At 34.4% G+C, this 12,305-nt stretch overlaps 1 protein-coding gene across 2 annotated transcripts in view; it reads left to right on the top strand.

Annotated features, from left to right (window-relative positions):
• Positions 1-12,305, top strand: part of PTPRQ (protein tyrosine phosphatase receptor type Q) — a 242,572-nt gene that overhangs the window by 26,963 nt on the left and 203,304 nt on the right. For both annotated transcript variants that reach the window (XM_081597131.1, XM_081597130.1), the window contains exons 8-9: positions 467-613; positions 6,556-6,728. In XM_081597131.1, the coding sequence (XP_081453257.1) occupies positions 467-613; positions 6,556-6,728 (320 nt within the window). The remainder of the gene's footprint in view (positions 1-466; positions 614-6,555; positions 6,729-12,305) is intronic.

The following is a 12,305-nucleotide window of genomic DNA, read 5'->3' on the forward strand; positions in this document are numbered from 1 at the left end:
ATTCAGAAATAAAGTTGAGGATTTAAGGAATTTTGATGACGGCCCAGTTAAGAAATTTTGCTCAGAAACTAAACTACAGAACATTTCTAAATATGTCTTTTTATAAAAGATAGAAGATTTAGCATTTTAATTGAATTTGAGTTTGAAACACTGTCACTGTTTTTATTTTGGTAAAACCTAACACATTCCTTTAAAATATGCCAAAAAATAATATGACAGTTCAATAGAGCTTTATATTAATACAAAAGTAATTTTAAACATGAAATATTTCTATGTTTTTTTTTCCATCTTGGTTAAATTGACACTAGTACAATTCTAAGCTAAATGTTTAACATATATTCACTTTGAAAATTGTAATAGTAAATGTCAGTGCATAGGTTAATGCTTTAATTACTCTATACTTAATGTAAGAATGATTACATGCTTGAAGAATACATAATCCACAGTTATGTTTTGCTTTTTGCAGGTCAGATTTTAGATAATAGCACTAAGGACCTTAAGTTTGCATTCACTAATCTAACACCATTTACGGTATATGACGTTTATGTTGCGGCTGAAACCAGTGCAGGGATTGGACCTAAGTCAAATATTTCAGTATTCACTCCTCCAGAAGGTAAGGACATCTCCTCTAGTGTGTGAATGAGAAATTTATTGAATCAGTTAAACATTGTATTAGAAACTATTTAGTTGATATTTATCTAATTCATGTTATTTCCTTATCAAATTACTACCTAGTACATTCTGAACATGTGTTCCTCAAAACACTAAACCCAGAGCAGGCTTCATGATAAGAGGGACCAAAGATCAAGTAAACATTACAGCAAACATTACATGCTGTGTCAGCCTGCATCTTCACAATGAATAGTACTGGCAAAATCTCAAGAAGACTAAACACATTTAACATGGTTTAAATCCCATTATTTATTGTATATTCTGTTTTTCCACAAAATAATGTTCAGAGAAATCCATATATCCCACTATGCCTATGCTGTTGTTGCTGTTCAGTACCTAAGTCGTGTCCAGCTCTTTGTGGCCCCATGGACTGAAGCTTCTCTGTCCTTCACTGCCTCCCGGAGTTTGCTCAAATTCATGTCTATTGAGTCGGTGATGCTATTTATAATCAAAAGGATATTCTAGGCAATTGAGGATTCCTGGAAGGTGCATAATATAAATTTACCAGAATAGACTGAAATTATTTTCAAAATTTCCCCTGAAGAAACTTTTTATTTGTATATGTTATATACCACATTCTAAGGCTAACTGTAGTGTTTGAAAAATGTTACCATGCCATTTCACAACCTGTTTTCTGGGCCCACACCAAATTTCCTCAATGCCTTTATATATTGTACTTATTTAGGAAAATTCAACAATTTTTTTTACGATCACATTAACACTTGATAAAGCAGATTTTGTTTATGTGATAGCTAACATTCAATCAGTTGTGAGTTAAACACACATGTGTGCACACAAGCACATGCATACACACACACAAACAAGGTTGGGATACCTTCATCAGATAAATCATTCAAGTGTTTGACCATGAGAGGGCAGCAGCTATTAGGGAATTTTGTACTTCTCCCCCATTTCAAAGAATGACCCTTGAGAATATTTTGCTATTGAAAGAATGTAAAATTTATGTGACATCGATTTCAAATGAAAATAGTAATGTGTACATGGTTTCGATACACAGATTAAAGAGCAGCACCATCATAAACAAAGTGTTTTTATTTTTTTCATACCAAAATTTCTCTTTTGCATTTATATCAGAAGAGTCTTAGCATGTATGTCTTCTCCCTTAGACCTGAAATTTCTCCCACTTCTACCTAAACCTGCTCTTAAGAATTTTCAAGAAATCTAGACAGATTTATGTATGCCTGCCAAACACAACATGCCAGCAATGTGGCCTTTATCAGACTTAAGAGCCCTTGCATCTGGTCTTTTCTCAACCAATCCAATTGACCAATTTCTATTCTCATCTTATACAATTAAATAAATTCAATCTTATTTCAAATCAAGCTGATTTTGGTGTTCTAAACTGAATCCACAGTTTAAGATAATTGTTTTATTGTCATCATTCTTGGCTTATAGCATTTGACCAAAACAGGGGAACTAGGTAATATAATGTGTCTGTGTATGTGTTAGATGTCAAGTCATGTCTGATTCTATGTAACTGCAAGGACTGTAGCCCACCAGGCTCCTGTGTCCATGGGATTTCCCAGGCAAGAATACTGGAGTGGGTTGCCATTCCTTTCTCCATGGGACCTTCCTGACCCAGAGATTGAACCTGAGTCTCCTGAATTGCAGGCAGATTCTTTTCTGTCTGAGTCACCAAGCAAGCCCAGATAATACACTGCCACATACAATTCCATTTTATTTAGGATATTACTTAAACATTTATTTCCCTTTCTTTATGTCTTTATTTTTTAATTTACAAAATAATAAATAGAATATTTAAGGACATTGTTCAATGTACTTCACAAGGATTGTTTTTGATGCCACGTTATTTTGAATAGATGACTCTATTTGCACGGTATACCCAGTGATTTACCTCAGTTTTGCCTTACTGCCTCCTGAATTACTCATCATCTGCTCACCACATCCAAGTGGCTCTCAGAAACCGCTGGCAACTAAGGTGGCCTTCGTTGCTGTAAAGGCAAGCATGGCATGGTTATTTCCTCTGCATACCTGCTTCCTCTGTGCAGTTCTCAAGGAATTGTTCAGCCATAGGGGTCTCAGTGAAATACTGGGGCAAATGCAGTGAATGTAGACTCTGACACACTAATCCTGGCCCCACTAATTAAAAATTTGCCATAAAGGAATCTTTAAGCTATATGAGAACAATCAAATAACTCATTGGCACATACACACTTTGAATTATAATTGATACTTTAATTTTCTACTATTCATTTTATTCATTAATATAACAGGTTCTTCATATTCTGATTAGTTACTCAATTTTCTTCTCCATATTTAAAAAATAGTCTATAGCCTAATTAGGAAAACAATTAGGGCCAGCTTTTAAATTAATATATTTTAAAACAGCCTAAGTTCTAACGAATCTCCAGATATTCATAGAAAAATATTGAATTGATTTCTTATAGAAAATACATGTATAATGGGGCTGATTTCATTAATACTGAGAATGATATGTTCCATGTCTATCAAAGAAAATCAACATGATGTTGTGAAAGCAGTTATCCTATGTTTTTCATAATGTTTCTGCATACCCTTAATATTTTACTGAGCAGATTTCTACTTAGGCATGAAGAAGAGATGGTTTTGGAAAAAATGATAATTATCTCCAATGTTACAAAATATCATAGTTGCCATTCCAAAATGAAACAATCTGCTGAATATAGCATTGACAACAGATTTTTACTTGTTATTTTTATATGGGTTAAAAAAATCTTAAGTAAATTTTGCTGCTTCAAAATCCCCTAAAATTTCTCTATGACTAGTGTCAAATATCTTTTAAGGAAGTTTACATCATGTCTTAAAAGCAAAAAAAGTATTGAAATCCATCTTTGCTCCCCCATAAATAGACTATTGAAGTGAAGACTTGTCCTCAGTAATTTCAATTTGCTATTTTCTGCAAATAGTAGTAACATCTTTCTAGGGAGATCACTGAGAAACTGTCAACTTTGTATTTTTCAGGATTCTCCATGATTTTTATTTTTCAAATTTTCAGATTCAGTAGATTTTTACAAAATTCACTTCCAGTGGAAGTTTAATTTGCTAGGTAAGGGCAAAAATTATTTTAATGTATTTTCTTTACCCCAATGCCATCTGTCTCCATTTCATTGTTTTCTAGGAGTTGTTTTTTTTCAATTGGAGGATAATTACTTTACAAAATTGAGATGATTTTTGCCATTCATTAACATAAATAAGCCACAGTTGTACTTCTAATCATTTGGAATATTTTTTTTTGCCAATTGTATGTATACTCTGTTTCCTATTTATTAGTAAAATTTATAGATGTATTGGCCTGAGTGATTCATAGGTCATCCTCATAGACAACACCTTCAGAATTAATGCTGAACCATGAATAATTGCCTTGTGTGTTTGATTTTCTTTAGTTAATTTGGTATCAATATTAAAGGAGTTTGATCTAATCCACACTTCTCTGGTTTCACCATAAGAATTTGTGGTGTAACATATCGAGTGTCTTTCCAAAGACAAGATACAGTGCTATCTCCTTCATTTCCTTTATCCCCTAAGCTTTTTCTTCTTTCATAAAAAAGAGATAGCCTTACAGTTGTTCTTACACAAGTTTGGGGTACATTTTTAGGGTAATAGAGAACCACTTAACTTTGGATTGTGATTTTTAGGCATTAGTGTTATGGGGCAATACTTATTAAGTTATATTGAAAAATATAAGTTAGAAGATAAACAATGTCCATTATTTTTAGGTTTGGCTAACAGAATAAGAGACGGTACAATTTAAATATACTGTAGTGGGTAATTCTTGTTGCATCAAATGGTACTGACCGTTTCAGTTATTTTATAGTAGGTAGGGTTTAGTTATCTGATGACTCTGATCAATGTAGTTATTAAAGTGGCTTCTTCAATTGTGATTCTACATGAGTTCAAATTAGGTGGGAGAGTGCTAGATCTTTTCTTTGATTTATATTATGCAGTACTAAGACTTCATCTACACAGCAACCCCAAAAATGTCAAAGAAAGGTGGAATGGAGCTTTGCCATTTAAATAGCTGTGTTGTTTTCATACTCTATGGTTAATTGGAAAGGTTTTCTACTCTTGAATGACGTAACTATGATAAATATGAAAGAAACATAAGTTTAGTAGCAATGAATGGAATGAAATAGAGCTTATATAAGAGGTGACCTACGCAAGGCTTTTAATCCGTCTTCTTCCCTCCTCTATCCTTAAATGCCTAGAACAGTGACCATATGATGAGTCCTCAGTCTGTTGAATGACAAATGAATAAATCATTTATTTTGGGGTTCTAGTTTAGAACTCTTCCTCCATCTTTCAAAGATTAAATTGTTTTTCCTTCAGATTAGAATACCTGTGGGGAAATCAAGGTAAAGAATTATCCTTCTGTATAGAGATACAACAAAATGTTTTTAGAAAAGGAGATTGAAAGGATTGACAAGTTATAAGTGTACCCATGTTGCATTTATCTCTTAATTTTGAGCACGGGTTTTACCCATACTGGACTCTGGAGACTTGACTGCAATAATCAAATAATAGGCTTCTAATCCAGAGTTCAGCTAGTCATTCACTAGTCAACAAACATTTAGAAATATTTACTCTATTAAAATATATAAGGAGATTTTTTTTTTGTACTGATTACCTTATAGAGACCGAAAAACCCAACTCTTAATCTCTAAGATGAAATACTACATGATTATGCTAACTTCATGTTTAACTTTAAGCTTAATTAGGTTCATTAATTATAAATAATATTTATGGGAGTTATGACATTAATTCCTTTCTGTTATCTTAAAGAAGAATAGAGTCATTCTTCATTTGTATTTTATCCTTAATATGTTTTTCTTCCAACTGGAGTTTGCTAAATCTGTGAAATATTTTACCTTAGGGAAATAAATTTAATGTATGACCACATCCTAATCATAAAGAACAGCATTTTTATGTCACATTTTCTCTTTCTTCAGCCAACGTATTATAGTCTTTTGAACCATTTATTCCTTATTGTAATCTTGTATAGTGATAGGAAAGATTTAATGACACCCATTTTATAGATAAGGGGACTAAATGTGGAGGGAGGAATTGGCTATTTATAATCACACAATGAAATATAAACTAAAAGTGGACAAGTGCCCCAAGTAGAATTTTTCATGGTTGATTAGTCCTGTTGTACTGGGAGATTTCCTAGTAGTTGCTCTTGATGACATACATACATTTATTTTGTGTATTTATTAGTAATTTGATGCTTTTATACATTACAAAATGATCACCACTTGGTGAATTTCTAACTGGAATTTAAGTACTTGGTGCCTTATCTAAAACCAATTATTTTTCCTTCTTTTTTTTTTTTACTACTGCAAAGAGTAAGGGCATCTGAAATTTGAGATTCACATAATTTATAAAATCAGCAGACAAAAATCAAGTAATTTTTCAAACATAAATTAAAAATTGCCTAATAGAGTTTACCAGCTACATGTAATTGCATTCAGAATATTCTAGATATTATGTTTCGGTATGTTTTAATTTTTGTAAAGCCTTCAAGATTTCTACTGGGAATTCATCAGTCATAAACAACTTTCCCTGGAAAGTTATTTTTATAAATTAATTTGTTCTGAATAAATGTTATGTCATTTTGATTTGGGACAATTATTCCATGTTACTCTGTTTCTTGTGTACATGTGAAGAACAATGTATAGAAATTTAACATTATTTATCTGTGTTTTTAAAGGATCTGATACAAATCCAATTGTTAATAAATTAGTAAATTGTTTTAGTCTGTTTTCTAATAGAATAGCTTATATGTCTTCAGTCATGAACTGACTTCAGGAATTTTTAGAAATTTGAGAATGTATTTTTAAAGTTCCCTCCTCTTCTCTTTTTTAGCTCCAGGTGCAGTATTTGATTTGCAGGTTGCAGAAGTAGAAGCCACAGAAATAAGAATTACTTGGAAGAAACCACAACAACCAAATGGAATCATTAACCAATATCGAGTGAAAGTATTAGTTTCTGAGACAAGAGTGATTTTAGAAGATACTCTGCTCATCGGAAAAGATGAGGTACTGCACTTAAATTTCTTATTTTGTTGAGCCCTTGCTACCTGTTTTTGGGAGATTTGCCAACATGCAAACATAAAATATTTGACAAGTTTCAAAGTACAAAGTGAAGCAAATTTAGCTATGCTGATAATCTAGCTCATCATATTTCATTTCAAGACATTTATTATTAGTTAAGTGCTATTATTCTTTTTCAGCATATGAAAAATGTTAATTGGGCAATTAAGTGGGACTAAAGGTATTTCCATAAGTGAATATTATTATGGTAATAAAGTTAATGAATTGTTTGGAAATTTCTGTTAAGATTTAAATACTCCTCCTAAGGTTATGCTTGCAATTTGGAATAGTTGCCAAAGAAAGGCACAATAACTTTAATAACTGTTGTTGACAAATGTTTTTGTCCTCCTTAGTCTTAGGAAGCCAGATTTCTCAAAGCTACCTCATTTAAAAACAAACAATATGCATTTGACTAAAGAAATCAAATAAATAAGTGATGAAATCATTTCAAAATATAAAATAAGAGGGCAATATATTCTTCTAGTCACACTGGAAGCCTTCTTTCCCCCCTTTGTTTCTATTTGAAAGTGTTCTGTTGGGCAAAAATTGTTTTGTGATTTTCTGTACAACAGTATTGAAAAATCCATATGAACATTTTTGCCAACCCAATATAGGCAGCACTAACTTTTCCTTCACTGTCTTCATTCACCTCATCCAGCCAGCTGTTCACCTGGGAAATCCTTCTAAGACTTTAGACTGATTGTATCCAGATACTGGTGGTTCCTGGGGCTCACAAAAAATACATCTATTTAAGACCAGTGAGTGTAACACTCACTGCAACTTGGAGGCCCTACCTGCTGGTTATTCAGCAATTAGATTTCACTCATTTGGTCCAGAATCATTACTTCTTCTAGCTGTGCTCTTGTTTTTCTCCATGTATATTGTCCATTCTATTCCTAGTCCCAGACTTCCTCCATTTCTGACACTCACCTGAAAGTTACCTTACTGTGTGCTTCATGCATTCTGGCCAACCAGGACTCAGTACAGTTGTTTGACGTCTCTGGCCCAGGGTTATAGTTTAATCCAACGTTGACTCCATTCCTCTTGTGTAAAAGATGGTGAGTTATGCTTTCCCTGATACTTTAGTCAACAGCTCAGGCACAGGGCAAAAGCTTAACCCTCTGCTCCTGCTGAGAAGACCTCAAATTAGATACTTTAGTTCTTTTAGGATTGTGTGGCAGGTCTCCCACTTCTGCTAATGACATCTATTGAATGATAAGCCACACCTCTTTTTCTCTTGAAACTAAGAGACTCTGGAAAGACTTCTGGTGATATGATCCACAATCCCTGTGACATAATAGAGATAAAGTGAGCGTTGGTATATACAAATCTGGGTTTATGTTCCTCATTTGGTCACTTGGTGTGTTTACAGCAGAGAGGTTAAGTGCATGGACCCAGGAGACAGAATGCTGAGCTTAAACCTTGGTTTTGCCCTTACTGATGGTTTAACCTTGGAAGAGTAGACCTGACCTCTCTGAAGTCGTTTCCTTTTTAAGATAGGGACTCTAAGAGTCTGTATAACACAGAGTTGTTAGTGAGGATTTAATGGATTAATGTGTGAAGAGTGTAGAACTCCACCTGGTGTATGGTAAGATTGGTGACCTGAATAATTGTGACCTGTTTAATTATTAATCACGCCATTGGACATTTCATCCCCTTGGGACACAATATTAGTTTCCTTCAGTCTCAATAAAAGGAGACATTATACTTTATTTCTGTGATTGTATAGTTCTTCCTTAGATCAGGCCCATTATTGATATTTCTGCTTTCCTGTGTGATTGGTGTCTGGGTTTACCTTTCAAGAGGTTGATGTGGGAGACACATGTGGCAGAAGCTTTAAGTCCAAATGAGCTAGTGTCCTAGCCCTGCCTCTACCTTTTTTTCGCTCTATGACCTTCAACAAGTCAACTTTTGGAGACTTGCTGTCCTCATTTTTAAAGTAGAACTTATATGCCTGCCTTATATTGATGGGTATGATGAGGAGTAAAGGAGATAACAGATAAAACCTCTGGCTTAGTATATCCTTTTCCTTGATGTAGGATAAGGAATTTTCTATTCACTCTTTAACTTCTCAGAGTATAGCCTCCACACCGTGTCCTAAGAAATTTTGAAATCCTTGAAGTCTTGTTAGAAGTCACCCGTGACCTCCAACATGTCAAATAAGGCAGATGTATGTTTTTAACTGTCCCCATCTTCCCTGTTTCCTCCAAAACCCAATCCTTTACCTCCCACTCTCCAGCTTTTGACACAACAATTTTCTCCCTAGTATTTGCTCCACTGTCATATACTGCAACTTTGCAAAAGAATTTGGCCTTGTATGATGAAAAATGAATAAATTTTTCTACTATTTTCTAATTCCTTGCTTATAAGGGTATTCCAGACAGTACTGTCTTTAGCCTTGTTATTATACTCCCTTTTGACAGCCTCACAGTTCCAGTCACTGCTTCCTATTTGCATGACTCTTTCACCTTGCTTTCCATGATGATTTTTCTGACACTCTGCATCCCTAATTACAATCATTTGTGGGGAAGTTCTGCCAGGACTCATCACATTTAAACTCATCTACCCCCATAAAACAACAAAACAAGCATCTTTTTTGAGATAATAGGACTTGGTTCTTGATTGGAAGGAGGAGACGGTAGATAAAAATCCTGGGACAGTGATAGGGATCTATTAGTTTTCCTTTGGGACAGAAGAAGAAAGTCTGTAAGGGTAATTGATAGTTTTAGTGATCAATACCAAGGTCAGGAGAGAGACTGAGTTGAAACCCAGACACAAAATAACAGGCTTAGGATTCCCTATCCCCTTGGATTGGTCACACCACAGATCTCTGATCTGAAAGTCATTGTCGAAGCATTTGGGAGGCTTTTGTGGCATTTCTATATGTCTAACGTCTCTCTTTTTGGATAATGGCACCATTATCTTGTCTTTATGAGGGCTTAAAATCTTGGAATTACATCTGACTTTGATTATACTTAGCATATAATAGCCATTCAATGCTAAGGCCAGTTCAAAGTGTAAGCTTCATACCTCTGTGTTCCATTCTTGTGTCCTCACTCCAGCTCAGGGTTGCCTGGACTATTTTTGTTAGCTTACTACACTAGTTTTCCATTGTATAACAGTTTGCCTCAAGCTTAAAACAATTCACATTTATCATCTCGCAGTTTTGTGTGGGTCAGGAATCCAGACAACTTGTGTAGGTTCCCTGCTTAGGGTCTCATAAGGCTGAAGTTAAGGGTCTTACCTTCCTGTGTTCTCATATGGATGCTTAACTGGGGAAGAATCTACTTCTTGGCTGACTTAGATTTTTGGCAGATTTAATTTCCTTTTGATTGTAGAACTGAGGGCCCTGGATCCTTGCTGGCCCTTTGACTAGAGACTATCCTTAGCTCCAGCTCATAGGGGTCCCCTACAGTTTCTTGCAACAGAACTTTCCCAACATGGCCATTCACTTCATCAGGCTGGCAAGGACATTCTATATGCTGTAACCATGGGAGTGACATCCCATCGCCTTTCCCTTATTCCATTGGTTGGATGAACATCACACTTCCCACGCAAGAGGAAGGGATTATACAAAAGCATTAACAGCAGGAGGTAGGGATGGTAAAAGGATCATGAAAGAGGCTATGCTCTGCAGTCTCTGGATTACAATCCATCCTGATTAAAAGTATTAATGCATTTAAACTATGAAAGTAAATAAAAAATGAGAATGGACTTGGAACATGAATATGCATCTATTTTAGTAATTAATGCTTTCCTATTGTAGCAGAGAGTCAATTGATACTGTCTAAAGTAAGTGAGTCTTTGCGAAGCCGTGAATTATACAGTCCATGGACACTCCAGGCCAGAATACTGGAGTGGGTAGCCTTTCCCTTCTCCAGGGGATCTTCCCAACCCAGGGATCAAACCCAGGTCTTCCACATTGCAGGCAGATTTTTTACCAGCTGAGCCACAAGGGAAGCTCAAGTGAGCCTTAATGGAAAAGTAAAAATATATTATCTAGTGATTTTAGAAGTAACGCCATAAGAACTGAAACAGAAATGACGAAACATGTTGCTTCCAACAAATATACAAATATTGAATCATTATGTTGCACACTGGAAAGTAATTTGATGTTATATGTTGATTATATCTTAGTTAAAAATAGACAATTGATTTCAAAATCTCAAAAAAATGTTTTTTCTAGAGAGTAAAACTCGCAGTTGGAAAGCTACAGACAGGAAAATATTATTTTCATTGTAAATCCTTCGTCGTCTCTTGTATTTTTAGCTACCTGCATACATCATGTTGATGACACTTTTCAAAAAGCATTAAAATATAATCATCCTATGCTAGGTTTGATCTGACATCATCACCCTTATTGAAATTTTTTCCGGTGACCTCTCATGACTTGTTTGTTTCTTAATAGACAGGAGCTATTTAAGCATGCTAAAATATGTATAGGATTTTACTCTCACTATTTAAACACATATTTGAAAAAAAATAATTGAAAATTTAATCTCAGGGCTTGAGGACTTTTATTTCAACTTCCAAGCTTATATATGAAGGTAATCAATAACATGACTAATAAATGATTGGAAATACAGCCTCTGCTAAAATATTTGATCAACTCTGACAGTAGGGTATCCACAACCATGTAATCAGCTCCTATTCTATAAGCTTTAAACCATGCTTCTTTGTGGTCTCACAGGCATGCATTTATTAGGTAACTATAAAGTTCCAGGCACTATGATAGGTCCAGAACATATATAAATAAGAAACTACCATGTTCTTTAACAGTTTTGAACTGAAGTATTTGTTCTCTAATGTTTACCAGTTTATCCCATTTCTTCTTTCCAGACGCACACGGTAGCTTAAAGTAGCTTAGAGTCTAGGATTTGCAACCAGGGAAATGTATTCCAGTCCTACCTCTGTTATGACTAGTTTTATGAACTTGAACAGCTGACTGTAAAATGGAGATGATAATATCTTTTTCTTTGGGATATAATTAAATGATATCACACGGGTAAAAATATTTATCACTGTACTTGACACAAAGTAGCTTTAAATGTTGACGTCTCCAGTAGTAATAACAATATATAATGATTTAACTTTTTATCATTTGAAAATAATGGTCATGGTTTCCCTAAGGCTTAATATCCTCAGTTTCTCATCAGTCATTCATATTATTGATTACTCTCCTGTGTATTTATTTTCCAGTTTATCGATGAGCCACTTTCTCAGCTGAACACTATATTCCATATATAGTTTGACTAGAGCCAAATTGAGCAGAATTATTTTCTCCTTTAGCATGAATTTTCTGCTTCTATCAATGCAAAGAATAAAATTAATTTATTTGGGAGACTTATTCTACCTAGATGAAAGTTTAAAAATATCCTAAAGTCCACTCTTCATTAACCGCTCTCTAATTGAATTTCACACTCAGATCTCATTCTGTACTTCTGTATTTGTTTTTCAGATCAAATCCTGAGGGATTTTCTCCCCAAAGACATCTCACTATGTAGTGTCACAAATTTCTGAGTT

The sequence above is a fragment of the Giraffa tippelskirchi genome, chromosome 4, assembly GCF_054371585.1.
Source record: "Giraffa tippelskirchi isolate mGirTip1 chromosome 4, T2T-mGirTip1v1.2.pri, whole genome shotgun sequence".
Lineage (NCBI taxonomy): Eukaryota > Metazoa > Chordata > Mammalia > Artiodactyla > Giraffidae > Giraffa > Giraffa tippelskirchi.